Raw genomic sequence first — 27,667 nt, 5'->3', positions numbered from 1 at the left:
TATATCCATGCACGTCGTATACGTCAACGATAGGAGATCATTTGACAACAACTATTGGTATGTTCTCCTGTTCTCCTGGTAAGGATGTCAAGGTCCGCCTCCAACAGGATACCCGTGACCGTCCCGAGTCCATCCCTAGCCGCCTCTTCTGCCTCTATCTCTAGTGGGGTTGCTGTCTGGGGTTTAGTTCCATCCCTCGAGCGTGTGTGCAGGAGAAAGAGCATTGGCCTGGATGAGAACGACGGGTCAAAGAGAAACAGGCATGACAAAGAAAGGGAGGCTTAGGTATGGGGTATGAGGGAGGGATGAACGAGGGATGGATGGGTGAATGAATGAATGAACGAGTGAGTGAATGAGTGATCAGTCGTATCGTGGTATGAGGATATTCATAATCATGTGCCCGTGTGCCCTGAGGAGTAATGTGAAACAGTCATGTCATTCATGTCCAGTATTCGCTCTTCCCTCTTCACTGCCCATCATCGTCAGCTGCTGTTGTGCTCCTTGCTCCTCACTGCACACCTTGCTAGCCAGCCATCTACCCGTACAGTGCACACCCAACTACCGCGATATCAAGTTCGATGAACGAGAGACGACCCTCACCCTCACAGTCACAGTCACAGTATCAGTATCAGTATCAGCATCAGAATAAGCATCTCATTAGCTGGCACAACCCGTGTGCCCGTAGACCTTCTTATCGCTAGGCAAGAAGTGTGATTCACAATCAATCCCTCACCGCTTACGCTACTTAGCCACCTGCACTTAGGCAGGCTTTATAGCCTTTAATAATACACCAATCCCTCTCTCCCTCTCTCCCTACCTACTTGCTACCTTTCCCCTCCATCATCCTCCATTACATCAACAACACAACACAACACAACACACAACTCCAACACTTTCACGTCTCTTTCCCTCCCAACAACAATCCAACGACTTTTATTCCACCAAAACATTCCATACCTTATTTCAAAATGCGATCCAAGTTTAAGGACGAGCACCCATTCGAGAAGCGCAAGGCTGAAGCTGAACGCATCGTACGTCGCATTCCAACCTCCTAACCATTACCTCCCCTTCCCCACCATCACCATCGTATGCCCCAAGCCCCCAAACCGACTTATTGCACTGCACTCCGTTGACCAACCGACTAACTTTGCCATCCAGCGTCAAAAATACAACGACCGCATCCCCGTCATCTGCGAGAAGGTCGAGAAATCCGACATCGCCACTATCGACAAGAAGAAGTATCTCGTTCCCAGCGATCTCACCGTCGGTCAATTTGTATACGTTATCCGCAAGCGTATCAAGCTTTCCCCAGAAAAGGCCATCTTCATTTTCGTCGATGAGGTCTTACCGCCCACTGCCGCTTTGATGAGCTCCATCTATGAGGAGCATAAGGATGAGGATGGGTACGTTCTCCATTATCTACTTTTCATAACGTCATACCGCTCTATCGTCACTCGTTATCGTGATTATCGCGATTAAACCAAATCGATTCCAACACGACGCATTATTTATGCACGAACAAAGAAATCCCAAATGATTCCATGATACACATGCTAACTTCGCTACGAAATAGATTCCTATACATCTCATACTCGGGCGAGAACACCTTTGGTGAAGCTTTAGAAGAAGCCAACTAAATCCCGCTTCCTTAGACACTTCAGTACAACACATCATAGGCGTTTATAAGGCGAGGCGGTGATGGATAGGCAGGGCAGTGTGACTACATTACAACCTGGGGCAGTTTTTCTTTTTTTACTCGTCGACTTCCAAGTTTTCTCCCACAAACCCCTTGGAGCGTACCGACCAACCATTCATCATCTACCCCTTCGATCATCCTAAGCGACTCCCTTACGGTTCGCCGCACAGGAAATCAGTAAGAAAAGACTGATTATCTGTATATGGGATAATGGAACAGTTGTGTATGCTCTTTGGAAGTGCAAATTTCGGAACTTCGATGTTGTGAATTATTCATTGGGGTTGTTCTCCTTTCCTTGTTTCATGCTATTAGTGGGAGGGGTTTATTGGGAATAGGGACAATATGATACGGTGCTTTCTGCCAACACATGCATGGTTTCACAATGTGCTAAGTACACGTGAAGTCGTTGGATTCGTGATTTACTGTATTTGCCGTTTTAATGAGACTGTGATTTGAGGAGTAATTGAACATGCTTGGATTCGATCGTGAAGTTTAAGAGGGTGAAGGCCCTTCACGATCTTCAACATGCATTGATGATGTCATTTGATTCGTGGTTGATCTCTTGTAATTCTGACTATCTCTCCGTCCTATACTAATCTAACTTTTAACGAATGTGCAATTATCTCTCCGTAGACTCAGAGAGCCTGGTAATGACTTCAAGCTATTTGATGACCAACCATACTTCGATACTCGATTCGAACACTAGCAATATGAGTTGATAATAGAGCCCTGTGATACTCCTTCATAACCATGTTTCTTTCATTGTGATTCTCCATCAAACGAGCACCTCGCATGCCTTGGGCACAATATGCGACCCTTCCGTCCCAAAAAAATTTCCTTGAGTAATAAATGATGCATCAGTATGGGCAACTAGTACCAGCAACATCTTCGAAACTCAGGCAGTCGCTTCTCATTGCGTGCCTGATCGCCCAGATCTTCCGATCGTTCCGAAAACCGAACTCAGCTTCTTCTTGATAGCTTTAGGGGAGCCTTCGATTTTCTTGCCAATACTGGCGAATTTCTCACTTGCTCCATTTGCCCGGCTTCCTTCTGCCTTGCATGATTGTTGGTTTTGGCAGGCACTATCACCACTAAGAGTACCTGTCAGAGGGGCACCACCGACAGAACTAGCTCCGGAATTGTGTGATTGTGATTTGGAACTTAGAGTGCCACTGCCGCTATCACTAGAATCATGACTTGAGTAGCTGGAGGATTCAAGGCGACCAGGTTCGGGTTGTGTAGTTTTGAGAGGAGTCAGAGAAGGAGGATCTTGGAGAGAGAAGAGGACGTGAGAGTCAGAATTCTTTAGTGGAAGAACAAAAGAGCTTTGGTAAGGATGGCTCTTGGCAGCTTCGAGTGGTGGAAGTGGAGATTGGCTCATGCAAGCTTTATCGGTTTTATGGGTATGCTTAGTCTCTTGACTGATCTTGAAGTGCTCGGAGCCTGCACCAGATTGTAGAAGTGAAGAGGATGGTCCAGACTCAATACCCTGAGAATGTAAAATGTTCTTCAGACACTCCATAGAAACTGCTTCGCCGTGAATGTTGGGGGCAGTTGGAGATTGGTGTGTTTGCGAAACTGGCGTGCTGCAGAACGGAGAAGGAGCCTTCTTGCATGTCGGAGAAGCCTTCTCGTTTTCATCATTCCAGAACTGGTTCTCAAATTCTTCAAGACTAAGTTTGTCGACCATGAACGAGTTGTCAATGTCGGAGGAACAGTCTCGTTGAATGCAAGACCCGTCAACCAGCTTTGTATGTGACTTGCCAATGAGCTTCTCCTCATCCTCCGAAGCGAAATTGTCGATATCCTCAATTCTCATTGAAATGCCTTGTTTCTGAAAAGAGACCTGCAACTGGAGCTTCTGCATAGTCTTGATAAAGTTATCTTGCTCAATCTTATCCATCCATTCAAAAGACTCCAAATACTCTTGAGTTAACTCGAAAGGGGAAATACCCGCCATGGAAAGCTTCTGACGTGCAGCACCCGCTTTTTGAAGTGCTCTTCTATGTAGAATTGGAATATTGATATCCATCCACTTGGTTGTATCGTTGCCTTGACTTAACACCAACTTTACAAATTCATCCTCTGTAAGATAGCTTGGATGAAGGCCTTTTGGTACAAGAATTTCCCAGGCGCAGTCCCAAAGAGGTCCTTTGCGTACAGCGTATTCATGTACCGCCGAGTTCGAGTTAACAGTAGTGATGAGCTGACTATAATAGACGTGCTGATCTGCGTAGTCGAACTCATCGATGTCAGTGAAAGGAGATGTTTCGAATTCAATCGCGGTGGATGGTTTCTTGAGTCTCATTGGCAACACAATCATATCTTCAAAGTTGAGCTGGAAGTCCGATGACTGTCTTCGAAGGTTGTAATCCGAAGACCCGTAGACTATGTCGGGATCTTGCTCATAAAGGTCAAAAGCCATACAATCATCATGGTTGAGTGGTCCAACGGCGGGAGCGTCCACGGATTTTGTGACACTAGAAGAGGCACCAAGTCCAGCCACTACGTTGCTCTTTTGACGGTGAGGTTTATGCGAAGGCGAAGCAGGTATGGTTCGAGTATCCGCGCTGGGCTTCTTTGGAACACAGCTAGATGGTGATTTGCCAGAAACGGCTTCTCCATGGACAAACTCATTGTTAGCCTTTGAATGGCTTTTCATGTACAGGTAAGAATCTTCGCTGCCTTCTGCCATTGAAGCGTTTAGAGATCAAGATTGTATGAATATTGTAAAAGTCTTTCACTATCCAATGCAAAGGAACTGCGTGAAGGATAGGAGATGGAGTGAGATTAGAGTGCTGACAGTTGCACTACTGCTATTCCAGGAATGCAAATTGGTGAAATACTTGTTGTTGTATGATGAATATCTATTTAAATGGAAAGAAAGTCTTAAGATATAGAGCATGACATGCGCCTTCCTTGAAGCATTTTGTGCACACCGACCGATCGAGAGCTCCTTCCGCAACTCTTAATTCTTCTTCGCCAAAGGATCATCCGAACGAGGAAAGCCAATTCTTCTATATGGCATGTGTCATTAAATGCTCAAGAGGGATAGACTTCCAGATTACATACCTGAATGCCGAATCGATTGTTTGCTGGGTGGTGCGTCCTTGTTCCTTTTCTTCTCTGTTGATACGAGTCACCGTTGCCCCTACCCCAATGAATAGGGCAAAGATTGGATCACCAACTCTAGATATGAGATATGTTGGAGTAGGCATGATGATACTTTCACGTGTAAATTATTAACAGCGTGTGTATAGGAGATTTGAGTTTGTGGAAAATTCATGGGTTAAATAAGTCGAAATTTGTGGATACAAAAATCCCCGGCTAGTGCCGAGATGCCATAGCTTCTTCATGGAGGGGTAATAACCGATGGAGTAGAAATCCTACTATTGCTCTTCTACCCAGACATGTATAAAACGAAACTTTGGGTTTCTCAGGACAAAATCGTTAGACAGTAATAAAGAGTTGGGAGGCTGATAAAATTGTTAATTTGAACACCATTTGCAAAATACTGCTGGGCATCATACAAAATGCTCATCAGCCCGAGTTGTTCCGTCATGCAATGATTCACAGCAAAAAATGTAACAGCAATAATTTAGGTATCTATTCCGTTTATCATTGTCATTGTCATTTGAGTCGAGTGATTTGCCCTCCCATATATCGACTCCCAGCTATCTACAAGGAGGGTACAATATATCGTTCTATATCATTAAACGCCAGTTTTCCATCCCATCCGTCTTGGTATTATTACATTATGAGACTCCATTGCACACGAACAATCTATTTGGAAAGAGCGATATCAAAAGCAGGGATTAAAGTTTGTGCAAGCCAGAAAGAGAACACCAATTTTGGTCCAGTCATCAATAGCTATTAGACGTTAGTGTCATGACTTGAAAATGAGTGAAGAACTAGCATACCTTTGGTGTTAAACCCTTGAAGAAACTAGTCATGCCCTCGTTCTTCATCATGCTTGACACAATTCTGAAACCACTCTCTGGGTTTTCGAAGTTACGGTTTTGAATACGGGTCTTGATAACATCGAGAGGCGCGGAGACGACAAGAGATGCAGAGGCACCGGCAATAGAAGCCACGAAGTTCTGGAACCAGGTGGCCTTGTTGTAATCATTCAAATTGAAAAGGTATCCTTTAGCAAAGGCAGATCCTCCGAAGAGCTTTGAAATACATTAGCAGCTGTTTTAAGGAAGAAGTGGAGGGGAACTCACAGCAAAGGATCCTGGTGCGTTTCTCGCAGCGGTCCATTGCCAGCCTCTGTATAATCCAAACCCTTCATCTCTAACGATTCTCACAACTCCTCGTCCTCTGAAAGCCTCAGGGTTTGTCTGACGCTTGATCTTAAGAACATCGAGAGGAAGGAGGACAATCTCTCCGATTCCAACAAGACTTCCTGCTACTGAACTCATCATAGCCTTTCCAGTCTTTTTGCCAAATGTGTTTTCGAATGTACTACCGTGGTGTGTAGTAAGATAATCGCGAACAAATGGTTGTCCACCATACTTGTAGACTCTTTGCAGAACCTTGTATCCTGCAGCGTATCCAAGACCCGGGAAGAGAGAAAAGAATTTGGTGCCGACAGATGCTGTTGCCTTGTCCTTGAAGATAACTTCTGCCAATTTGCCCTTGGTCTGCAGTGCAAGTAATTAGCATGGAATGGTAGAAGAGTGTATTAACGGGGGTTTGTACCGATCCCTGATTGCTCATCAATCTCTTTGCGATTGTGTCGACCTTTGATGGGTCAGTAAGTTCATTCTCAATGAGGGGTCTTGGTGTGTCTATACAGGGTGAAAGACAGCAAGCTCAGCAATACCGGCAGATCCTACGCATAGTGTAAGTAATGGCTCGTATTTAAACTAATCTGAAGAATCTAACCTGATCCCAACAATCTAGCCAATGTAGATTCTGACTTGTAGCCTTTAGAAGGCGATGCGGCAATTGGAGACATTATGGCGGCAATGACAGAAATAAATAGTAAATGCTTCAAAATCAACTAAATGAGTGAAGAATTCAAAATTGTCTGAGGCTTTGAATTGTTCTATTCTTCAAAGATTGTCGAAATAGAAAAATATTTCGTCTGGTGTGATTCCCAAACTTTTTTTTTCTTTGGACCTTTAGAAAGCCTTTGTGAGTTGTCCGTGCGCACCAGGGACAATTAGCACGAAGTTTGCCGTGGGGTATGAAACGAAACGTTACTGGCGAAACTGGACTGGTTGATAATAGCTTTTAGATGATCAAAATGACAGGTGGGAATTGTGCCTTGGAGAGATAGACGTTGTATGATAAGACTTATTAAATGATTAACCAAAAAGTTTAGTAACACTCCCAATGAGTTTTATGTATTGACTGGAGAATATTAGGTAATTAAGTAATATTGTATCTATTCAAGGGGAGATAATCAGAAGCGAAACAATGGCATTAAAAGCTTCATACCTACTTTACAATCTGTAAATTTGGAGAATATTTGCCTGAGCAACTAATCTAGGCTACGAAATAAACCTATGGTATCTCAAAGTAATGAGTCAACTGGAAATAACCATTGCTGCTCGACTATACTAGAACGCCTTTCTTTATGCAGTAGATGGCGCCGCCCCAGTGTGAAAAATCAAGAACGCTAAAGCCCCGAACCAAAACCTTCCCTCCATATGAGTTAATAATCTTGAAATATGCCGACCAATTCGTCGAGTCTACAAATCTGTCCTAATAAATCTTCCTCCTTCGCCCGGATCTCACGCAACTGGTTCATCTGTTCTGGTCGAAGAAAAGCCTCTTCTTGACCTTGAACATCTGTACGCTCTGACAATGCAATGATATTTGCTTTGCGTCGCTTCTCTACATCGAGTCGCTGGAGACATCTTGACATGGCCTTGTAAGTTCGATCCAACAAAAGTGAGGTAACCCGGTCTTCATCACAAAACCACAAGTGTATAGTACGCACAATCATACGACCAGTATCCCTGGGGACTTCCTGGATATCAACCATACCATGCATTTGCATGTTCACAAGTGTAGTACGGGAGTCCTGCTGCTTGATCAACGCCAGCTTGGCAATATGCTTTTCTTCAAGCTTCCCCATCTTCCTCATGACTCGTACAAGTCGATGACCAATTTGGCCAAAATTCTCATAAATGATGGAGTCAAGTTCGGATTCTCGAAGTCGGTCAATCACACGCTCAAAATCTACCGTCCACTCGCCCATTTGCCGAGCACCGCACTTTCGTAGTAGTTGGCAATCATCAGCGGCTAACAACTGGAGATGGCTCATTACATGCATCATTCGGGCCTGGCGACTCTCTGTTGGAGGAGGAGTTCTGTCCCGGTCTTTAAAAGTGACGGCTCGTTTGCTGGTGTTAGCCCCGGGTTGATCCGAAAATGGATCATCTTCGTCAACATCCATTGCATGGCCGTTTCCATTCGTGAAAGGCTTGTGATCATCTTCTGACTCCTCGTCAGAACTTGCCACACCTTCTACTTCTGCTTCATCCTGAGCCTTTCTCTTTCTGCCGTTCTGCAGTTTGTCAAGTCTGGAAGTGTCGATCTTTTGGCTCGTAGCTTTGCCGATTCCAGTGGATACGTTGATTGTCTTACTTAAAGCATCAGTCAACTCTTGTGTTGTTATTATGATTGAAGGCCCATCAGCGTCGTCCACAGCATCGTCAATTCTAGGATCGGGTCGACACCTAGGAATTTGCTCTGCCATGAGTCGAAGAAGCTCCGCATAGATATACGATGTGGTTACGCCAATCCGGGAATTTGCAAGCTCAACAAGTCGTCGATTTCTCATAAAGACAGTGCATTTCTCATGGTTGATTCGTAAAACCAAATTTCCCTGGAAATATATTAGCATGTAATCATAGACAGCCATAGATGATGCAAAAGTCTCACGTCAAGCTTGCTACTTTCGTCGTCGCCAAAGTCATACCCATTAGTTGCACCCCCGCTGTGAGAGAGTCTTCTTCGTTTCGAGGCAATGTCGTTCGTATGGCCATTGGTAGATGAGCGATTGTAACCGACAGGTTTCCAATTTGGAACCTGAGCTCTCAGTTCTTGGAGCTGTCCTCGGATTCTCATCCTCAACTCGTCTTTTTGCTTCGTGCCTCTCGTGGCTCCCCCATAACTATCTTGAAGAAGCGCCTTTTCAACCGCGTTATAACTATCTGTCGGACTTCGAAACATATTCTGGCCAACAGGTTGAATAAATCCTTCCTCCAATAATTGGATCAATGTATGGTTCAATTGCCCTGAGGGATATGAATGAACACCATTGCCATTTGTCGCGCCGTTGGTTTCGTTGCTGTTGCCATTGGCGTGTGGTTCATGGTTCTTGTTTAACTCTGCGATTATGTCGGATATTTTGGCGTGGCCCAAAAGTACCAATTGTCCCATAATCTCGGCCGCAACAGACCCAAATCGTTCTTCCGCAATTTCTAAGATTTTCCCAGATCTAACCAACGCATATGCGGCATCGATATTCGCTTCATAATGGGTGTCACTGCCTTCTGAGTTATGGTAAACCAAATTTTGTCGTACTAAGACCGTTAATCCAAGCTTCAATTGTCGCGTTGTGAGTTGAGTGTGTCGTTTGAGCGCATTCATAGGTAACCTTCCCCGTCTGAGCAAAATAGTAAAAATGCGCTACATGATGTCAGACTTTACAACGGCGGAGATATTTTCTTCAGCCTTGCCATTTATGCAAGGCTTGATTCAATATATTTTGGATAGATGGAGTGAGCGGTGGACTTACAGACGATAGTTCGCCATAAATATCATCAACTAGCAGTGAGCAAAGCTCAACCGCATGTTTGGACTATCCATTGAGTTAGCTGGTTACAATAGAATTCGCAGTATTGTAGCATGTATCTTGATGCGAATGGCAGGCGACGGCGGTGATTCTGACTTAAAGCAATTGAACTTACTTTAGACATGATTTTTGTTGCTGCTAGAGGATGATTTCAGAATCCCTAGAGCTTCCACAATTACTACCGATATTTCATTGACAAAATGGAAGATGTTAAATAAAGTTGTAGAATAGGTAGAAATTCCAGATTGTCGAATGCTCAGATTATTACTTAGAAATTTTGAGGTGGGGGACCAATTGTCGAATGGGCAAATCAAAACTGGAGGGGATTGAATTACACAAAACACTAAACCATAATGAGACTAGCCTGATTGTTCCGAGATCTTCCAGCGAAAAGAACTGTAGGATATTGGTGTTATTGAACGTCTTGATCTTTAAAAAATACCGAGTCTCCCCTCCTTATCCCAATATATCCAAACAATGATCTCACGGTCGGCGATTGGAAGACACGCACAGCTTGCTGTTCGCAGGCAATGCTGTGCTCAGCCAGCTAATCGTCGTGGCCTTGCTGCCGTTTCCTCCGGATCGACTTCATTCTCATACGAATCATCTGATGTTGCTGGAGTCAAAGTCGCAAGCAGAGATGTCGCTGGAGCCACCACCAAACTTGCTGTCGTTGCTAAGGCTGGAACAAGATACCAGACTGCACCAGGTTTGACATCAGGCTTAGAGCGATTTGCATTCAAGGTAAACTTCAAATACAAGCACCAACTTTCGCATTTTATTGTATTCCGCAAGATACTGATTTATGTTTTACAAATTAGAACACCTTGAAGCGATCCGCCCTTCGTATCTGCAGAGAATCTGAACTCTTGGGCGCACAATTGAACGCTTACCACACCCGCGAGGCACTCGTTGTTGAGGCTAAGTTTCTTCGGGAAGATTTACCATACTTTACCGAGCTCCTTGGTGAAGTCATCTCTGCGACAAAGTATACTTGTAAGTCTGGAGTTGGGAAAGGTTCATAAGGATGCCAACTGACTGTTCATAACAGCACATGAATACCACGAAGAAGTCGAGCACCAGATTAAGTTGGGCCAAAAGAAACTCCTTGGAAGCGTATCCGAGCTTGCTATCAACTCAGCACACGGTGTTGCATTCCATAGAGGACTCGGAACGCCTCTCTTCCCATCTTCATCTACACCTCTTACAAAATACTTGAGCTCGGACTCCGTCAGCGAATTTTCAACCCAAGCATACTCAAAGCCAAACATTGCCGTTGTTGCAAATGGTGCCAGCCAGGCAGATTTATCGAAATGGGTAGGAGAGTTCTTCACTGGTACTCACGCCGGACAAGCTCTCTCTGGTCCTGGTGCCACTAAATACTACGGTGGCGAGGAACGTATTGCCCATGGCTCGGGTAACTCTTTTGTTCTCGCTTTCCCTGGATCTAGTTCCTTCACAGCAGGAGGATCATACAAACCTGAATTCTCCGTCCTTGCATCTCTCCTCGGAGGAAAATCCAGCATCAAGTGGTCCACTGGATTCTCAATCTTATCCAAGGCTGCATCTTCATTCCCAGGAGCCAGCGCCACAGCTACCAACTTTGCTTACTCCGATGCTGGACTCTTGGCACTTCAATTCAATGGATCTGCATCCGCTGTTAGATCAGCTGCTATTGAGGCTGTCAAGGCCCTCAAGGCAATTTCTGAAGGTTCTATCAGTCAAGAAGATTTCACAAAAGCTGTCGCTAATGCTAAGTACAACGCATTGGAGGAAGGCCAAAATGTTGAGGCTGGCCTTGTCTTAACTGGCTCTGGACTTGTCCACGGCGGAAAGGCATTCCAAATCGATGAAGTTGGCAAGAGCGTCGAATCTGTCAGCATTGAGAAGTTGAAATCGGTATGTACCTCTCGATTGCTCATACGACGTGATACTAATGTTTATCATAGGCTGCAAAGGCTATTTTGGAGGGCAAAGCTACAGTTTCGGCAGTTGGTGATCTTTATGTTCTTCCTTATGCAGAGGAGCTTGGTCTTACAGTGTAAAGCTAGATTTAAAGATGGGATAAAGGGGTGTATTATCAAAAGCTCTTAGAGTGTATTGTAGATGTGATGCTTGCTGTGAATATATGATTGATTTCCTTTGATGCGGATGAATTAGACATTGAATGCATATCAAGTAATCTTACAATGCTAGACTTTAAAGAAACTTTGTAGTCAGCTCATTCTGCTATGAGCAGGCCGGCTCGGAATATCAATATCACGTGATCTCGGAAATTTCTCCAATTCTTCCCGCGTTCTACGGAAAGTCAAAGGCACGGCAGCAACCTCTCTTCATATTACATCGTCCCGATTCACATATCCCTCATCTTACAAAATGGCATTTGCGTGGAAAGCCTCAGGTCTCACGTACGTAGTCGCAGTTCTGCGACCTCCTTGCAAATCTTTTGTTTGGCGCAATGGAGGGCATTGGGCGCCGCACCGGGGAAGACTTTTACTGACATATCTCTGGATTACAGCTACAACAAGTACTTGTCCGTCGCCGCACGAACTGTTCGAAGAAGCTTGAAAGATGACAAACGATTGGCCGCTGAGCGCAGAGGAGAGATGGAATTGAGATTCGCCAAGTGGAACGTAAGTGACTCCTCGAGTCGCGGGATTAAATTGTGGGAGGTTGACTAACGAGGATCGTTGGAACAGAACGGCAAGCAAGGCGAGGTCAAGAACGTTGCGGATGCCAACGCAGCATCAATGGCAGAGGCTACTTCATCTTCTTAAATATGGACACAACGCCATTAACGCCCCGGAGGGAGGAGGGGAAAGAGCTGTGCGAGAAATGAATGGCAGAGTGGACTTGTACATTTGTATCATTCAGGGCTATTGAGCCAAGGCAATCGAAAAGTCTCATTACTCTCGCAACTATTCTAGTCTATTCTATATTCTGCATGATATCGTCTGGACGGCTTGACATCTCCGAAGCAGTTTATATTAGCATCTCTCATACGCTATCACATTGAAATGTTTGAACCCCCCATAAACTCTTTCCATGATGTATGTAGGTGACAGTGTTCTATAGTCTGGCCTAAGTAATTATACTCAGTCCTCATACATGTTGTAGCACATATTTAACCCATCACCCTAAAGTTGAAAACTATAATCAAGTAGTACAGAGACGAGATTGATGTGTGTGAAACAAGATGAGATATCTAACGTCCTCCGAAATCATGAATTAGCCTCAATAAAATGTAAATAAATAATTTTCCAGTGTTGAAACTACTTTTCTGCATTTACTCATTGTCCTTGAATATGGAATACTACACTCATGCCACTTTCCGTCACAAGCGAGAACTCTATCTTCCTCGCAACATTGAAACAAAGGCGACGAATATTCCTCATAAGATATATTTCGATGCTTTGAGTGACCATTCACAACAGCTACGGTAGAGCCATGCATAACAACGATGTAGCTGCTATCACGCAGCGTAAGTACCCTCTTTCATATGATAATACCTATCGCTGACGGCCGCTTGCAGAAGTATCAGACCTTGACCTTGATCAAGGTCCCAGTGACCCAGCGGCAATGATGGCAGCGCTCAATCCGGAACTAAGACCCGCCCCCAAGTTGTACAGCAAGGGAGTTAAGATCACTGATATTACTCAAATCTTCACAAATGCTGCTCGCCGTGTGTTACCTATCACAAAACCGAAAGACTTTTGTGTAGATCACGTGCTAATTGCCTGCCACAGAGCTCGAAGTAGGAGATCTTGTTAAGGATCCGTTTTTCACATTATTTGAGGCTGTTGCTGCTCTAGAGGTTTGTCTTTCATTTCTAACAAGTGGCTAAGCTGATCTTCGAGTACAGATCATGGATCCAAAAATGGATAGTGGTTATCTAGCTCCTGGAGAAACTATGGAAGACAATTACGATTTCTCTCAGGCGTTACTGCCAGAGGAAATTTTGGGCATCATCGATCAGCTTCTTTGCCATGAGGTATGATAATGCCAAACACAGCTAGAATCTCAGCAGTCTGACTTCGAATAGATGGCTTGGCACATGGGACACCCACTTGCTCAAACGATCTTTACCAGTTTATACATTGATCGAATTCTACATCCTTCACCTTTAAGTCTCAATGAGACCCGGTTTGACAGAGAAGAGAGCTGCGCCGAAGATGAGCCTTTAATGCTGCAAGTTTTGAGGGCGTACTGTCTAGGTCTTATCAAAACTTGTTGGTATGTCAATAATCGAGTGAGGTCAGAGCATTTTTACGAGGTATCTACCGCTTCTCGTGTATTGTTTTCACACCACACTAATGCGCGTTTAGGAGGAAGATTTTGCGACACACACATTCCATAGAAACCTACTCGAGGGGATAGAATATGATGAAATTCTTGGTTTCATGAAAGAGACTGTAGAATTAGTTTTGCAGGCTCAGAGCATACCCGAGGATATGAAAGAAGCTTTGTCGACTCGGCTTAACTTTCGGCAAGCTTTTTTGAAAACCGTTGATACGATAGAATCAAGATCTGTAGATGCAAAGCAGTCGTGGCGTGAGACGCTTTCATTCATTTCCGATCTGAAATCATCCAGCAAACTTGCAAAGGCCGTTCCCCAGTCATTTAGTGTGAAGTTACAGAGGAAGCTCGCGAGTACGGTTCCGCCACGTCCAATTGTTGTGGTGGGTCAAGAGAGTGCCTACGAACATCTAGAGGGGATGTGCAAGGATGGCGAAATTGCAGTTGATATACTTGACTATACAGATAGTCACAGTCTCATGGTAAGTGCAATATCAACTATGAGAGATATCTACTCGTTGGCTGATTATACATCTGTAAGACATTCGTTTCATTATTTCAAGCACGAAAACCTCAACCATCTGTGTACATTCGAACTTTACTTCAGTATTACATGTTTGCAGATATGGTAATACTGGGTAAAATGTCTATTCGAGAAGTTCTCGATGATGATCTAGCTAGCCTTACCTTACCCGCAAACCAGCTTCTAGATCGTATCAATGATGAAGTTGAAGTTACTCATGATCCAAGATTTCACATGGCTCAAAGAATGGAGTTGTTTAGATCACGCGCGGCCAACACATATATAGACATCCTTCGGACCATGTGTCAAAGCCGATGTCGCATACGCCGAACACTTTGTCACACAATTGTTGACTGGGACAATCTCCAACTTGATGGTGAAGAGATTGATCAAGAATTGAGAGAATTCACAAAAGAAAAACCATTCATAGATAAAACCTTGTCACATGATCCAATTTACGCTTTTCCCCTATCATCATGGGCGTACTACTACAAGCTTCGTCAAATGGAATGGATAGTACAATTGGGCTTTGAACTCCAGGTTTACCAACCGGATGAGTTATCAGGGATGTATTTTTACCTCAATCATCTTTGTAAAACGAGGAGTCGTCATCTGGAGCGTATCCGAAGCGAGGTCATGCGATCCTACTCTGCACGTCGCAATGAATCGCAGCTTGATCCTACTCAAAGAGAGGAATTTACCAACGCGATTTCATTCATCAACTTCTCAATGTTGGAAGTTACCTCGACGTATGGTTTCGCAGATGCACTATCCTCGTTGTTTGAAGCACTTCGTCGTCTGGATCTTATACCCATCCCTTCGAGACCATACGGCAACGATGTAATGCGTTACGAAGTCCGCATGAAACCGTTTTCTACGATTGGCCTTCCTGCCCCCTTATCGTATGAATCGTTCACGTACAACGTCACGCAGCCCAATGAGACGACTCTCGATTTACTTTTGATCGCTGGAGAGGCCACTGCTGCTGCTAAGAAAGGATTCGAGATTCTGAGCAAACTCAATCCTAAAGATGCTTATTGTCGTGGATCTCATGAGAGTTGGCTGAAAGATATTAAGGACTGCTTGAAAGCGTGTATCTTTACTGGAATCTCGATTGCAGCGGTCAAAAAGGCCATCGAAGCTGCAGGCAAGGACGGTAAAGTGAAGATCCAGGTGGAGATACCCGTAACGGGTAAAGGATATCACGATTGGTGGATCGTGCCTAAAATTCTCCCCAATCCGAAAAGGTAATGATTAGTGGTTGGTTTTCGTGTTTCGGGGACTCGGACTCTACTTGTTCGGAAGGGTTCAGAACGTCAGTCATGGACTTTGGGGCCCTCCCTGAAACCTCTGAGAAGGCGTCCGACAGATGCTAATCGGACATGTCAAGATGCAAGCCTTGTTACATCTTACGCAAGCCCATCGGACTGAGCTTCATCCTCCGCGTCTCGTCTCTTCTCTTCTCTCGAGATGTTCAAATAGTCTTAGTAAATTAGACTGTATGACACAGGAATTAGATAGATACTTTATACACATAACTTCCGAATTTCGTAGCCCGAGCACCATGATGAAATCTCATATCTCTGCATCAACCTGATTCGCCTAGTGACATCATTCCACAACGTCGAAAAAGTTACACAGAAAAGTCACACTAAAACGCAGATTTGGATACCGACCCTGACTTAAATAATCGGAATCTACTTGAGATTCCGATTCCGATGTCTTCCCAAATTCCGATTGCCATAAATACGAGCCAATCGCAGCGCGTGAGTCTGAAGTAACGATTTGCAGACATCACATCACGACCCCTTTTTCCTCTGCACCAATCCCACCCCCCCTCCTCTCCAAACTCCCACCTCACAACTGCCCCCAAAAGGAAAACAGAAAATCTTTTGTTGCACATCTTAAATCTCGTCGGGCAACTCGCCGACAAAAGCCTTTTTTTTCGATTCCAAAATCTTTTCGCGGTACGTGCTTTCTTCCATGTATCTTTTCGGGCGGGAAAGGAGCACATCGTTCGATGGCCTGTTTTGATGGGGGGTCGAATGACGGACGCGGACAGAGCGCCGATATCCATGTTCCAAGCGACCGATGTGGATGTCCATTTTACGCCTTGGGTAATATTCTGCTGGGTTCATGTTCTATTTGTAAAAACCTCGCGCCATGCTGAATTCTTCATGGACTGGTTTATGTGTTGTTGTATGCCATCGTATGGTTTTTGATTTGGCTCAGGGTCTGTTGTGGTGACATGTTTTCTTCAAGAGACGTCATGGGAAATAAGAACCATGGTTCTATTATTTATTTCGAATTGAGCTCTCAGCCATCTCTAAAAGCACAAAGAGGAAACGTTGGCAGTCGAATGGTTGAGGTACTGATCAGATCCACCATCCATTCTGTTACATAAAAAGCTGGAAGGTTACAAACGACTTTGTGGTGTCGATTTTGCATCGATTAAGTATGATGAAGCGTTCTAAGAAATGTACATATATGCATTTGTGATATAGAATGCTAATCAACTTTTGTTCAGACCCATAACTTCGTATTGTATAAAAGAGGGGGAGGGTATACGCAAAAGCCCCAACCAAAGAGAATCGCTCGATATTCATCCCTAATCAATCTGCAACCCCAATCTTAGACATCTCTATCCATATATCCATAAAATGCTGCCAAGTTGTAAATGCCAATTGCCAACTTGTTCTAAACTTTCAAAGTGCGTATTTGACTGTCTTTCTTGCCCCCCAATAATGCATACGGAATATTCAGATCATGAATTCGTTCTCTCATCCAATAATCCATCAAAAATGCAGATTCACGCTACCCATGCAACCAATTTCTCCCTATAATGCTCCTGTTTATGTATACTACTACCACCACATCCCACATTTCAAATTCAGCGTCTTGGACCCGAGTTCACAAGTTGTCGTTGTTTGTTTAGCCAAGTTCTGGGCGCATCTTGTCTACGCTGTAGCACCACATGATTGCTTTGCAGTCTGTTGGCAAGATCATACCAGGCAGTGGCGATCAGGGTGTTCTCGCGAGTAAGGTTCTTCACCAAAACATCATTTGCAGCCTTCACACAAGTTGAATCAGTTTCCTGCACATACATAGTTCACATAAACGATAATATGACTCTCAATATGGACACAATCATTGATTGGAATAAGAGGTATAATATTATTTATGATGATGGTTGTGAGAATAAGAAGTCGATACGGTACCTTCTGCGCTTCTGGGTCTTCTGCCAGGACGAGTCTTCGTTGAAGCTCTTGTATGGTTGATTCTTTCTTTTGGAGTTGCTGGAAATCATATTAGTCGATGCCTTTAGATCATTTTGTTGAAGTTGATAAGGTGATGGGTTTAGTTGAGAGAAGGATGACTATGGAGGTTGTGCTACTGGCAATACACCAAATGCTGCCTGCTCTCTAGCAAGTTCTTCATCGTGCTGACCATGACCTGGAGCGCTTGACGCAGGCTCCTTGGGCCTTTTATTACCGAACAATTTTCCGATTCGCTTGATTGCGGATTGTTTCTTTGGTGAAGTTGGTCTTGATGTAGAAATGTTGTCCTCTTGACTTACCTCTTTCAAAGCATCAAGTGCTGTTGCAGGCTCAAGGTCGTTGCCTGCTCCTTCGATAGAACCTGATGGCTGTTGAAAGATATTCTTCAGTTGTTCCGAGAGTTTATCTTTGGATTTTAATGCTGCAAGAAGGTGAGACTGCTGGTCAACAAATTCTGTTCTCAAATCATTATGCTGTGCTTGGAGAAGCGTCAAATCCTTCTCATATGATGAAGCTACTAATTCATTGGCCTCCTTGAGCTGTTCCAATGCTGTGATTTCATCGGAATCCATAGCACTCACTATCTTCAGATTAGCTGATGTCACACGCATACTAGAAGCTTGATCACCCACAATCTGCTCGTGCTCTCAACAAATCTCGCTCGCTGCTTGTAAGCTTGGCGTTAAGCTCGTTTATTGCCTGATTCAATCTCTCGATCTCTTTTGTGGCATCGCGGTATAGTGATTGTCCAGAGGACTTCGCTCGTTCTCTGTGAAAATCATCGAGTGTCAGTTGAAAAGGTCCAATATTCATCATTTTGTCGACTGCTGTAACTAACGCTTCGTCTGTTGGGAGGAAAGATGTGTCGCCCATGATAGTTGAGATTTGATCCTGAGAGATGGCGTGAGCCTCTTTCAACTCTTGGGTCTTCTCGCGAAGTCTCCGGATTTCCATTTCCGCTTTCTGCAGCTCGGCTCGAAGTTCAGCATTAGCTTTACCACCTTCATTACTTTTCAGAACCTGCAACTCCGCTTTCAGTCTGGATATCTCAAGCTGTTGATTCGGTTCATTTGGACTATCACTTCGATTAAGCTCATCTTCAAGACTGAATCCACCACCCGAGGGCTCTTCTGGCGAATGTGAGTCTACGCGTTCTTGGAGTTCGTTAATATACTTCTCATCATGTCGTTGTCTTTCAAGATGAAGTTCTATCTCCTCCATTCGTGACCTGAGCTCTTCTTCTAAAGCCATACCCTTATTTTTAAGGTCGGTTATGGTATTCTCCTGTCCTTCGAGCACTTTCATATATTCTCTGCGAGTTGTTTTGAGCAGTTCATTTTCCATGTGAACTTTGTCATAATCCTTTTGGTTTTCTTGTAGCACATCTAACTGCTCACGCAGTCTTGCGTTTTCCTTTTCAATAGCGTTTTGCTGGGCAAGTTTCTTTTCATAATGATCGACCTTGTTTGCTCTCTTCGACAAAGCAGAATTCTCGACTTCTAGTTCTTTCAATCTGTCTTGAGTTTCCAAATCCCGGGTGTGTTTAATCGATACTAATTCTTTGTTCTTTAGTTCTCTATTTACCCGAGCGTCTTCAAGCTGCTGTTCCTGGTTGGCAATTAATTGTTCCGAATCTTCGAGTCTCTTTTCGAGTCTTGATATATACTCGCTTTTGCCTCCATGGTTAACCGTTTCTTGTAGCTGTTTGATTAGTCGGTCTTGTTCTTTAGTCTCGTCTAGTAGATGATCTCGGCTTTCTGATAGATTTTCCAAACGTGTAATCAGGTCAGCATTACGTTTCTTCAATGCTGCATGTTCCATGGATACGGCAGAATACTTTTCTTCAAGATCCAGGGCGTCGTATGGCTTGGCGATGCGATGAGGGTCTAAGTCCGGTAAAGCGATTGAAAGATCCTGCTCTATCTATGTAGCATCATATTCAGCGGCATCCAATAAACCATACGAACAAATTAACTCACTGTGGCTACATGGTTCGCGATCACTGATTGCATATCATGGCTTAGCTTCGTTCGGACACGATCGATATATCTCAACTGATTAGGACCTTTCAAGGCGACCAACAGGAATATGGTTATAAGCTGGAATACCCTGTTAGTTATGGCGATGTTGTCTCTGGTTCTCACTCTTCCTACTACCTTTGTCGATTCGGTGGGATCCGAGTATTGTGCCAAAGCATTGAAGTCGATTGGATATTCGACAACCGCTGCCTTTACCCAGTTATCACAGTGCTCGTGAGAATATTTCAGAAGATTTTTGTAAACGGCCTCCAAGGTCTGTTTGGCGGAAATCCATTTTGTAGAGCTCGTTGTTTTCGAAATATCCTTAATGGCATATGCGGGGTCGAAGTCCTCTAGAACAAACAACATCAGCATCCGTATCGAGGGCTTGCATAGAATGGTGGATAACCTAGAACGTACCCAGCATATCAGAAAATATAAGGCCATCAGTCAAGTCTTCTATTGACTTGACCTTGTTCAACACGGCAGGAAAGGTCTTGATCTGATCGCGAGTAGATGTTAGTAGGGAGGGAAGAGGAGCGCGTGAAGAATAGTGTTGAATCACATACCCATGCCAATAGAACTGCCCTTGTGGTGTCATCGGGAGGCTCCAAACTGGAGGGCATTTTTCCTGCGTTGACAGAAACCCGTTGTGTTGTGGATTTCGGCGGTGTAAGGAGATGCGAAGAAGTTGAGTGAGGTTTGAAGTCTTATCGTGCGTGCAGGTGCAGATGCAGGTGCAGGTGCACGTAAATTTCCAGATTACACGAACTTGTATTTTTAGTGAGGGACCCTGGGAAACTGGAGACTGGATGGAGACTGGAGGTTGGGAGGTGTGGGAATTTGGAGGAAAAGGCTCTGCTTTGCTGTAGCCGTATGGAGTGTCGAAGTTATCAGCAATTGAGAAAGGAGACGCTTTTTCAAATGGATTCTCGCAACGATTTATGCCATTTATTTCCCATGTTTCATTGTCTCCAAGTACACTTTTATCCAACGGCACTTTCTTCTTGTGTTGCGAGGCTAATAAAAGTCCAGGCTCGAGTCCCCCCTGTTGAACATCTCTTTGACTGTGGGGTCAATCAACAGCAACAATCGATGGTTTTGCGGGGGAATGCATACAAAGGAAAAGGAAAAGGGAAAGGGAAAGGACATCTTCAAAGGATGTTGAGTGTACGAGTAGTGAAGAGCAATGGTGGAAGACCGTTTGCGGCTACACATCAGCGGACAAGAATTTGGTGACATCTGAGCATCTCCGCATGTACTCTAGCCCATGAAAGTATTGGTGAAGTTTAACTATGGAAATCTGCACAATTGGCCATGGCCCAAGACCTGAGTAATTGATACTAAGTAGATGAGGAGATCTCGATCAGGTCGACTGAAGATATGAAATCTGCATAAATTTCTAATATGAACAGGAAATTGTGTGTGATATAAAGTCAGACACTCATACTGCTCGGGGTTGTCTAATTAGACAGCATTTGATTCACCCCTTCATATTCAGATTATCTGAAAATGAGCCCCTTAATAAATGTACATGTTGTAAATATGCATGTGAGTGAAATATTATGAGATTTCTTCTGTAATGACGCTCGAGTTCGCTGCCCTGAGTTTGAAGTATGCTGATGTTGTCCAGCCGATTACCATTTCCCCAAATCATTTTATATAAAAAATATCGCAAGTCCATTTTGACTCCATTCCCAGAACAACCTCATATACATAGGTCCTACCAACGAGGAACCACCAAACTCCTCGATAATACCCAGCATCCCCTATGGACCTCATATATATATAACCCGTCGATGGGTAGGATTTCCTGAATGCGCCTGTTTCCAATTTCATCTCATTTCGTCGTCAAACCCCTCTCTTAATCATTGGCATTTACAACCTGATCCTCTTCGATAACAGCATGATAATCGCTTCCCCATGCCTGAACAGTAACGAGGACTTGAGCTGGAGCTTTGGCAGCGAAGCCTCTGTTGAACAAATCAGATACAACCATAGACCATGGGTAACAAGCACGCTTACTTGATAAGTTTGTATTCATGTGTAATAACACCTCCGGCATTTTTGATCGCATCCATCGCTTGCTGCACTACATTATTTGGAGTATCATCTGGATACGAAACAATTACTGATTTTTGAGGTGCTGCTGCACTCAAGCCAGGAATCGAGAATAGGGAAATGGCGAGTAGAGCGAGCTGTGTGAATTTTGTAAAGATCATCATGTTGACACAGCTTGGATTCTTTCGGTATGAATATTGCGAGGTTTCGACTGTTGATTAATGATTACAGTCGGAAGACAACGAACGTGGTGAATATGGGACGAGGTGATATGATATGGGAATGGATGTATGACGATATCGATTAGGCGTGGCGCTAGCGGACCGATACCTAGCGTGATTAATAAGTAATTGATGATCTCTTATTAGTGCCTCAGCCATTCACTAGTTCAATTTGCCTATAAACTTTCAGGTCAGTAGCGTGAGTGCAAGACAGCTAAATCAACATCGTCGCGTTTCTGCAAACAAACGTCTCTGCTTTTCAACTTCAAAGCATCTTGAATCCCCGATCAATTATCAAGAATACAACCAATTCGACCTTCCACATTATCTGCAAGGGCGACGTCGGCGGAACTGACTATAAATTGCGTGAGATCTGACTTGGGGATTTGGATAGGAGGATAAAGGCGTGGGGCATCAAGCTATCTATAAGGACTGGGCCTCATAGGAAGAGAAAATTGAATACAGAGAGTTTGAGGGTTACAAAGGGTTTTCAGAGAAATTGGCAATCATCAAATACACACTTCTAGTTCTTCTCGAGTTGAATACTTTTGCATGGTACTAGTTAGCTGTTGTTTAAAAGCTCCTTCTTGTTTAATCGAGTCGTGGAGCTTGGTGGTTTTTCACGACAAAGACCTTTTTCTTTTCTGTGGCTGTCTTTCATCATCAAGATCATCATTACAAGTCTACGCACCTTTGCAACGTTCTGCGGCTTCCCTTCTAGCCCACCATGTCGTTTGGAGTCCCTTCTGATGAGGTAGCGGAGGACTACAAAAGAGCCCTTGAAGATTTGACTATGAATTCGAGATATGAGATCAGCAATCTAACCGTTATAGCAAAAGAAAACACCGAACATGCTTTGGCCATTTCAGAGGCATTGAAGAACCATATAAAACAGGTAGGATAAATATTCTCATTTCGTAATACGAGTAGAGTCTAGTAACTATAGTCGTGCTTTGCTTTGTGCCTACACTTTGCTTCCATTACTTACGAATCATTGACAGACTTCTCCGCAAAAGAAATTGCCCGCTTTCTACGTCCTCGATTCCGTAGTCAAGAATGTTGGAACACCTTATACCCTCTTCTTTGGTCGGCAACTTTATTCAACTTTCATGGAGGCGTATGCTTTGGTCTCTCATGATGTGCGAAGAAAAATGGATGAGATGTTGAAAACTTGGAAAGAGCCTGTGCCTGGCTCTATAGATACACGTCCTGTGTTTCCTCCAGAAGTAACTCGTCCCATCGAAAATGCTCTCATAAAAGCCAGAACCTCAGCTCTCCAACAAGAGCAATTGAGAAGTCAACAGCAGTTAATGAACCGAGGCCGATCTGCCGTAGGTCAGGCTCCCTATCGTAACACGCCAACTCCCCCAAACCAATCTCGTCAACCTCTTTATCCACCTCCCGGACATTCTGGATACCCTCAACAATACCCTCCTCCAGCGAATGGCCAGCAGTATAACAACCAAGCCAATGGTCATCTGCAGCTTGGACTTCCTCAGGTATGTGAAGCATTCTAACATTACTGCTTGATACTAATATTCTCAAGCGACCTCCTCCAACTCAATATTCTCAACAGCCAGGCAGCTCGGCATCCTGGCAGCAGTCACAGCCTCAGGTTTATCAACCACCAGAGGCGAGCGTAGATATGTTGAACAGGGATATCTCCAACCTCATTGTTTCTTCAAAGGCAGAATTTGCCCAGAGTCCATATGATAGTAGCATACAAACAAGACTGAAAGCCTTGCTTGATTTACAGACCATTCTACAAACTCAAAGGCTTCCACCTGATCAAATAGCAATGATAAAAGAACAAGTTGCACAACTATCTGGTCCCCCCCAGCCAGCCCCTAAAATTCCATCCCCTAGGCCAGCACCTGTGGTAGCTACGCCAACACCTCAACCTCAGCCGCAGCCAACCTTGAACTCTTTGCTAGGCCCTGGTGGATTGGCTGCTCTTTTAGCACGCCAATCTGCTACACCACAGATTCCCACGCCCCCTCCCCCCCAAGCCGCTGTTGCAATCCAATCTCCTCAACCACAACTTGCACTACCTTTACAGCTACCCTTTCAGCAAGCTTCTTCGGCCCCTGTTTTGGCATCTGTTTCAAAACCTGCAGCAGATCCTAACTCATTATTGGAAAGACTTCGAGCTGCTGGTATGCTACCTGGAATACCAACAGTGTCAAGCACACTCACTCAACCGCCAAGTGCTTTAGGCAGTGCTAATCCTCCTAGCTTCCCCCCATCTCTGCCCTTCATAAGTGCGCCCCCCGTGTCAAGGACGCCGCTTTTAGAGATTCCCAATGATGTCGTTTTAAAGCCAGCCTCATTAAAAATGTAAGAACGTTTGCGCGATTCAATATTTAATCTCCTGCTAACAATCACAGGTTTCGCCCGCATCTTATCTCCAATCTCTACGAAAAGCTTGGCGCGCCATGTACACAATGTGGACGACGCTTTCAATCAGACACAGAAGGTCGAAAGAAGAAAGCGGCACATATGGATTGGCACTTCCGTGTTCATCAAAGAATGGCTGAGGCTGAGAAGAGGGGCCAACATCGAAGTTGGTATGTTGATGAATTGGTAAGTAATCATGCCACTATTCCAATTCCACAATCTAATACTTTAAAGGACTGGATAAAATGGCGCGAACCAGAAGATGACCAGGTGAATGATGCATCGGATACTACCCAAGGTGCTGCTGGTTCATCTTCGGCTACGAATGCTAAGCCAAAGCTTCAATATCTAGCGGTACCCGACGATCCTGCTCTTGCTGGAAGTGTTTGTCCTATATGCCAAGAAAAGTTTGAGATGAAATGGTTAGATGATGCACAAGAGTTTGTGTGGATGGATGCTAAGAAAGTGGGTGATCGTATTTATCATGCTAGTTGTTATGCCGAAGCCACGAAAGACAGAGGCACGCCTGAGCCAACGGTTCTGGGCAAGCGAAAAGCAGAGGTGAGTTCTACGTTTTGTTCTTTTTAATCATGATTAATGATGCTAACTCCTGGTAGGATCAGGAGCCCCTCTTACGGACGAAAATCAAAATGGAGCCTTAGTCAATGTAATTTTTATATTTTTCTATGAACCAGCCACAGGCGTACAATAGGGGTTGTAGTGGATTTTCTGCATTACAAAAGATTTATTAGATACATTCATCTGCATAAAGAGTGTGCTAGGTGGGAGATTGGCTTACGAAAAGGAATAGCACACGAGCAATGTGCTTCAGATACCAAACATTTGTTGTTCGCAGATGGAATCAATATAAAGATGAATTTCAAACGAGATTACCAAACAACCATGTTCAGATGTATTCACATGACATTGTGTATGTTGCTTATGAATGCCTAGCAATTGATATTTAACAATATGCTAAAATACACTTCGATTTTTTTCTGTGACCTCCTTACCCTACTCTTCTCTTTTCCCTCCCCAATTTCACGACTTAATCAGAAACAATATATAACTGTGAAAATTGTAATTTCTAACCGCATCACTGTCTCGCAGTCAAAGTGAAGCGTTTTGTGATGATATCTAAGTTCAATGTTAGAACCTGGAAGGTAGGATTTTGTTCTCCTCTACATACGTCATCAGAACTCGCTATATTCATCGAAGCGAAGGACTGAGGGTCGACCATAAAGATCCGGATAGGTTATGAGCTGCACCGTTGAGGTGCGCCTACACGCGCGTTCTGGACTGGACTATTTTCAGAAATGTCGTTTGCAATAAACACTTCGATGAACATGGAAAGGATAAGATACTCCTCATCCAACGGAGTTTGATGATGTTCAGGCGAATCTAAACTCATGCCTCGACGAAAACACTCAAGATAAAGTCACATAATCTACCCTTTGCTAGGTAGCCAATGTACTGTTACTTGAACTCGAGATTTCATACGATTTAAACACTGTGGCGAAGAGACATGGTCATCATCACTATTGAATTCGTTACACTAAGCTTTGTCTACAACAGCTACCTTCTTGTGAGCTTCGAAATCCGAAGTATTCTCCTTGCGCAATGGGCTTCAAATTGTCAACGAAACTAGTCATAAGTACCACGATCCAAACTCCGAAATAACACCCCATATGACACCAGACATTCATCGTCAAAATCCCTACAACCCACTCGTCTTCAACCAGTCACCGAAACTTTGGAGTCCCGGATGTTCCTTTCTCAAAGCCTTGATATCGGCTGCATACCCCCTCTCTTCGAACCAACTGAACATCAATCCAACATCTTTGATCGCCCAGAGCAGAGTAGATCCAACGAAATTGAATGTTCTCGGGATATCCTTTCCAAGTCTCGATTCAAATATTTCATTTGCTTCTCCGAATGTTAGTTCGTCGCCCGCTAGACTGATAGCGCGTCCATTATAATCCTTCGGGTTGAGCAATGCCTGAGCCGCAAAGTATCCAATATCGGCAGTCGCGACGAGCTGAAGTTTGGTAGTCGGAGCTAAAGAAGCACACCAAGCGGTCGGGAAAATCTTGCCTACGAGTCCAGGGGCAAAGTTCTCCATAAATGCGACAGGTCGCAGAATGGTCCATGACATTTGGGTCCCTGCACTTTTCTCCTTCAAATGTTTCTCGATATTGGCTTTGCTGATGAAATGTGGAATGTTCGTTGGATCATTATCGGAATCTTCGCCGTGACGATCCACAGACGTGAATACGAAATGTTCTACGCCATGCTGTATGGACGCGTCGATAAAAGCCATGCCTTTCTCTTCTTCGCTCACGCCGGCATTGCCAAACCCCATGTTGGGCATGGTAACGCAGAAGACGCTCTTGATGGGCTGAGGAGCCGCTTCGAAAATTGCAGGACAGTCATTTAGATCGCCCTGAAGAAGTTTGATCTTGTCGGATTTCTTGGCTAATTTCTCTGCTGCTGGTGATTCGACGTTGCGAGTCAGAGCAAATATGGTAATATCAGACGAGCCAGTAGCAGAGAGAAGAGCATCAATTGCTGCTCCCCCTTGTTTACCGGTCGCTCCCGTGATGAGAAAAGTGTTTGTCATTATTTCGATTTACTGGCTTATTGACTTGATTTGAATATCTCAAGAGTGTTGTTGATGTTTAAAGATTTGGTTGTTTGTTTTCATGCACATTTCTTTGTTGTTCCCTAGTTTGGTTCTTTGGTATGTTTTGTGTCACAAATGTAGCATGACGCTCAATCAGAGCTCTGGACAGCCACTAGCTCATGGCCTAGTGCACCAGTGATGTATCATGCTTGTCTTCACCATAAAAACATCAGATTAACTTACTCGTATCTTTAAAGACTTAATCTTTCCAAGCTTCTTCGACCTTATCGGACACAGTCAACGCAGCTCTGACGAGCACCGATATTTCAATATCAAGTACACATATGAGCCGAGACATCGCAAATGCATTGCTACATTCCCTCCCCGATCCCAGATGCGGGCATCACGTGTGAAACAACTTCGGAGCTCAAAAACTTATTGGGTAGCCACTCATAGCTATTATTTCAGCTCAAATCCGATGGCTTGCAGAGAGGCTTTGCGGTGACCTTGGCGTTAATTAGATCAGAAGGCAGAAATATATCTGTTACTATTTTAAATTTGAAGGCTTTAGGATTTGCAAGCTGCCATTATTTCCCCCTTCTGAGACGAAAGATATTCGCCTTTCTAGTGAAGGCGCCGAGATTCGTTGCGGTCTGCCGCCAAGAGGCTATCTGATTATCTTGAAAGTATATCATGAAGCATCTAAGTCTGAGCGGCTGTCTGATTCTTGAATCTCAT

The 27,667-nt window shown here is 44.1% G+C and overlaps 12 protein-coding genes across 12 annotated transcripts; 5 read left to right on the top strand and 7 right to left on the bottom strand.

Moving 5' to 3' along the window:
• The first annotated feature begins 373 nt into the window (after window positions 1–373).
• Window positions 374–2,166, top strand: Bcatg8. The gene is made up of 3 exons (XM_001558783.2): window positions 374–1,031; window positions 1,159–1,403; window positions 1,574–2,166. The coding sequence occupies exons 1-3, from the start codon at window positions 969–971 to the stop codon at window positions 1,635–1,637; spliced, it is 372 nt and encodes a 123-aa protein (XP_001558833.1). The 5' UTR covers window positions 374–968; the 3' UTR covers window positions 1,638–2,166.
• An 81-nt stretch (window positions 2,167–2,247) lies between these two features.
• On the bottom strand, window positions 2,248–4,461 carry BCIN_02g02560 (hypothetical protein). Its single transcript, XM_001558784.2, has one exon. It carries the CDS (start codon window positions 4,389–4,391, stop codon window positions 2,607–2,609), a length of 1,785 nt encoding a protein of 594 aa, XP_001558834.1. The 5' UTR covers window positions 4,392–4,461; the 3' UTR covers window positions 2,248–2,606.
• A 15-nt stretch (window positions 4,462–4,476) lies between these two features.
• BCIN_02g02550 (hypothetical protein) lies at window positions 4,477–4,996 on the bottom strand. Its single transcript, XM_001558785.2, has 2 exons — window positions 4,769–4,996; window positions 4,477–4,713 (listed from the first exon to the last, which is right to left on the bottom strand). The coding sequence occupies exons 1-2, from the start codon at window positions 4,912–4,914 to the stop codon at window positions 4,665–4,667; spliced, it is 195 nt and encodes a 64-aa protein (XP_001558835.1). The 5' UTR covers window positions 4,915–4,996; the 3' UTR covers window positions 4,477–4,664.
• A 283-nt stretch (window positions 4,997–5,279) lies between these two features.
• Bcggc1 lies at window positions 5,280–6,824 on the bottom strand. The gene is made up of 6 exons (XM_001558786.2): window positions 6,587–6,824; window positions 6,496–6,533; window positions 6,401–6,442; window positions 5,923–6,342; window positions 5,617–5,871; window positions 5,280–5,566 (listed from the first exon to the last, which is right to left on the bottom strand). Exons 1-6 carry the CDS (start codon window positions 6,657–6,659, stop codon window positions 5,480–5,482), a joined length of 915 nt encoding a protein of 304 aa, XP_001558836.1. The 5' UTR covers window positions 6,660–6,824; the 3' UTR covers window positions 5,280–5,479.
• Window positions 6,825–7,040: 216 nt separating this feature from the next.
• Window positions 7,041–9,770, bottom strand: Bcrpc82. The gene is made up of 4 exons (XM_024691190.1): window positions 9,628–9,770; window positions 9,456–9,518; window positions 8,597–9,346; window positions 7,041–8,540 (listed from the first exon to the last, which is right to left on the bottom strand). The coding sequence occupies exons 1-4, from the start codon at window positions 9,634–9,636 to the stop codon at window positions 7,362–7,364; spliced, it is 2,001 nt and encodes a 666-aa protein (XP_024546960.1). The 5' UTR covers window positions 9,637–9,770; the 3' UTR covers window positions 7,041–7,361.
• Window positions 9,771–9,898: 128 nt separating this feature from the next.
• Window positions 9,899–11,774, top strand: Bcqcr2. Its single transcript, XM_001558788.2, has 4 exons — window positions 9,899–10,256; window positions 10,334–10,508; window positions 10,564–11,411; window positions 11,462–11,774. Exons 1-4 carry the CDS (start codon window positions 9,990–9,992, stop codon window positions 11,555–11,557), a joined length of 1,386 nt encoding a protein of 461 aa, XP_001558838.1. The 5' UTR covers window positions 9,899–9,989; the 3' UTR covers window positions 11,558–11,774.
• A 51-nt stretch (window positions 11,775–11,825) lies between these two features.
• On the top strand, window positions 11,826–12,749 carry BCIN_02g02510 (hypothetical protein). The gene is made up of 3 exons (XM_001558789.2): window positions 11,826–11,920; window positions 12,031–12,145; window positions 12,212–12,749. The coding sequence occupies exons 1-3, from the start codon at window positions 11,889–11,891 to the stop codon at window positions 12,287–12,289; spliced, it is 225 nt and encodes a 74-aa protein (XP_001558839.1). The 5' UTR covers window positions 11,826–11,888; the 3' UTR covers window positions 12,290–12,749.
• A 96-nt stretch (window positions 12,750–12,845) lies between these two features.
• On the top strand, window positions 12,846–15,896 carry Bcmak10. Its single transcript, XM_024691189.1, has 7 exons — window positions 12,846–12,993; window positions 13,045–13,194; window positions 13,259–13,326; window positions 13,375–13,503; window positions 13,555–13,785; window positions 13,838–14,290; window positions 14,350–15,896. The coding sequence occupies exons 1-7, from the start codon at window positions 12,960–12,962 to the stop codon at window positions 15,580–15,582; spliced, it is 2,298 nt and encodes a 765-aa protein (XP_024546959.1). The 5' UTR covers window positions 12,846–12,959; the 3' UTR covers window positions 15,583–15,896.
• Window positions 15,897–16,760: 864 nt separating this feature from the next.
• Window positions 16,761–20,311, bottom strand: BCIN_02g02490 (hypothetical protein). The gene is made up of 9 exons (XM_024691188.1): window positions 20,197–20,311; window positions 20,048–20,129; window positions 19,766–19,980; window positions 19,589–19,708; window positions 18,448–19,532; window positions 18,242–18,378; window positions 17,909–18,189; window positions 17,550–17,627; window positions 16,761–17,401 (listed from the first exon to the last, which is right to left on the bottom strand). Exons 1-9 carry the CDS (start codon window positions 20,251–20,253, stop codon window positions 17,222–17,224), a joined length of 2,235 nt encoding a protein of 744 aa, XP_024546958.1. The 5' UTR covers window positions 20,254–20,311; the 3' UTR covers window positions 16,761–17,221.
• Window positions 20,312–20,945: 634 nt separating this feature from the next.
• Window positions 20,946–22,047, bottom strand: BCIN_02g02480 (hypothetical protein). Its single transcript, XM_024691187.1, has 2 exons — window positions 21,653–22,047; window positions 20,946–21,600 (listed from the first exon to the last, which is right to left on the bottom strand). Exons 1-2 carry the CDS (start codon window positions 21,850–21,852, stop codon window positions 21,492–21,494), a joined length of 309 nt encoding a protein of 102 aa, XP_024546957.1. The 5' UTR covers window positions 21,853–22,047; the 3' UTR covers window positions 20,946–21,491.
• A 508-nt stretch (window positions 22,048–22,555) lies between these two features.
• On the top strand, window positions 22,556–25,262 carry BCIN_02g02470 (hypothetical protein). The gene is made up of 6 exons (XM_024691186.1): window positions 22,556–22,804; window positions 22,911–23,408; window positions 23,456–24,246; window positions 24,297–24,492; window positions 24,541–24,867; window positions 24,924–25,262. The coding sequence occupies exons 1-6, from the start codon at window positions 22,637–22,639 to the stop codon at window positions 24,966–24,968; spliced, it is 2,025 nt and encodes a 674-aa protein (XP_024546956.1). The 5' UTR covers window positions 22,556–22,636; the 3' UTR covers window positions 24,969–25,262.
• A 570-nt stretch (window positions 25,263–25,832) lies between these two features.
• BCIN_02g02460 (hypothetical protein) lies at window positions 25,833–27,042 on the bottom strand. The gene has a single exon (XM_001558798.2). It carries the CDS (start codon window positions 26,924–26,926, stop codon window positions 26,024–26,026), a length of 903 nt encoding a protein of 300 aa, XP_001558848.1. The 5' UTR covers window positions 26,927–27,042; the 3' UTR covers window positions 25,833–26,023.
• Between the last annotated feature and the right edge of the window lie 625 nt (window positions 27,043–27,667).

This window comes from Botrytis cinerea, chromosome 2 (genome assembly GCF_000143535.2).
Source record: "Botrytis cinerea B05.10 chromosome 2, complete sequence".
Classification (NCBI taxonomy): Eukaryota; Fungi; Ascomycota; class Leotiomycetes; order Helotiales; family Sclerotiniaceae; genus Botrytis; species Botrytis cinerea.
This window is presented reverse-complemented; position numbering and strand designations above follow the sequence as displayed.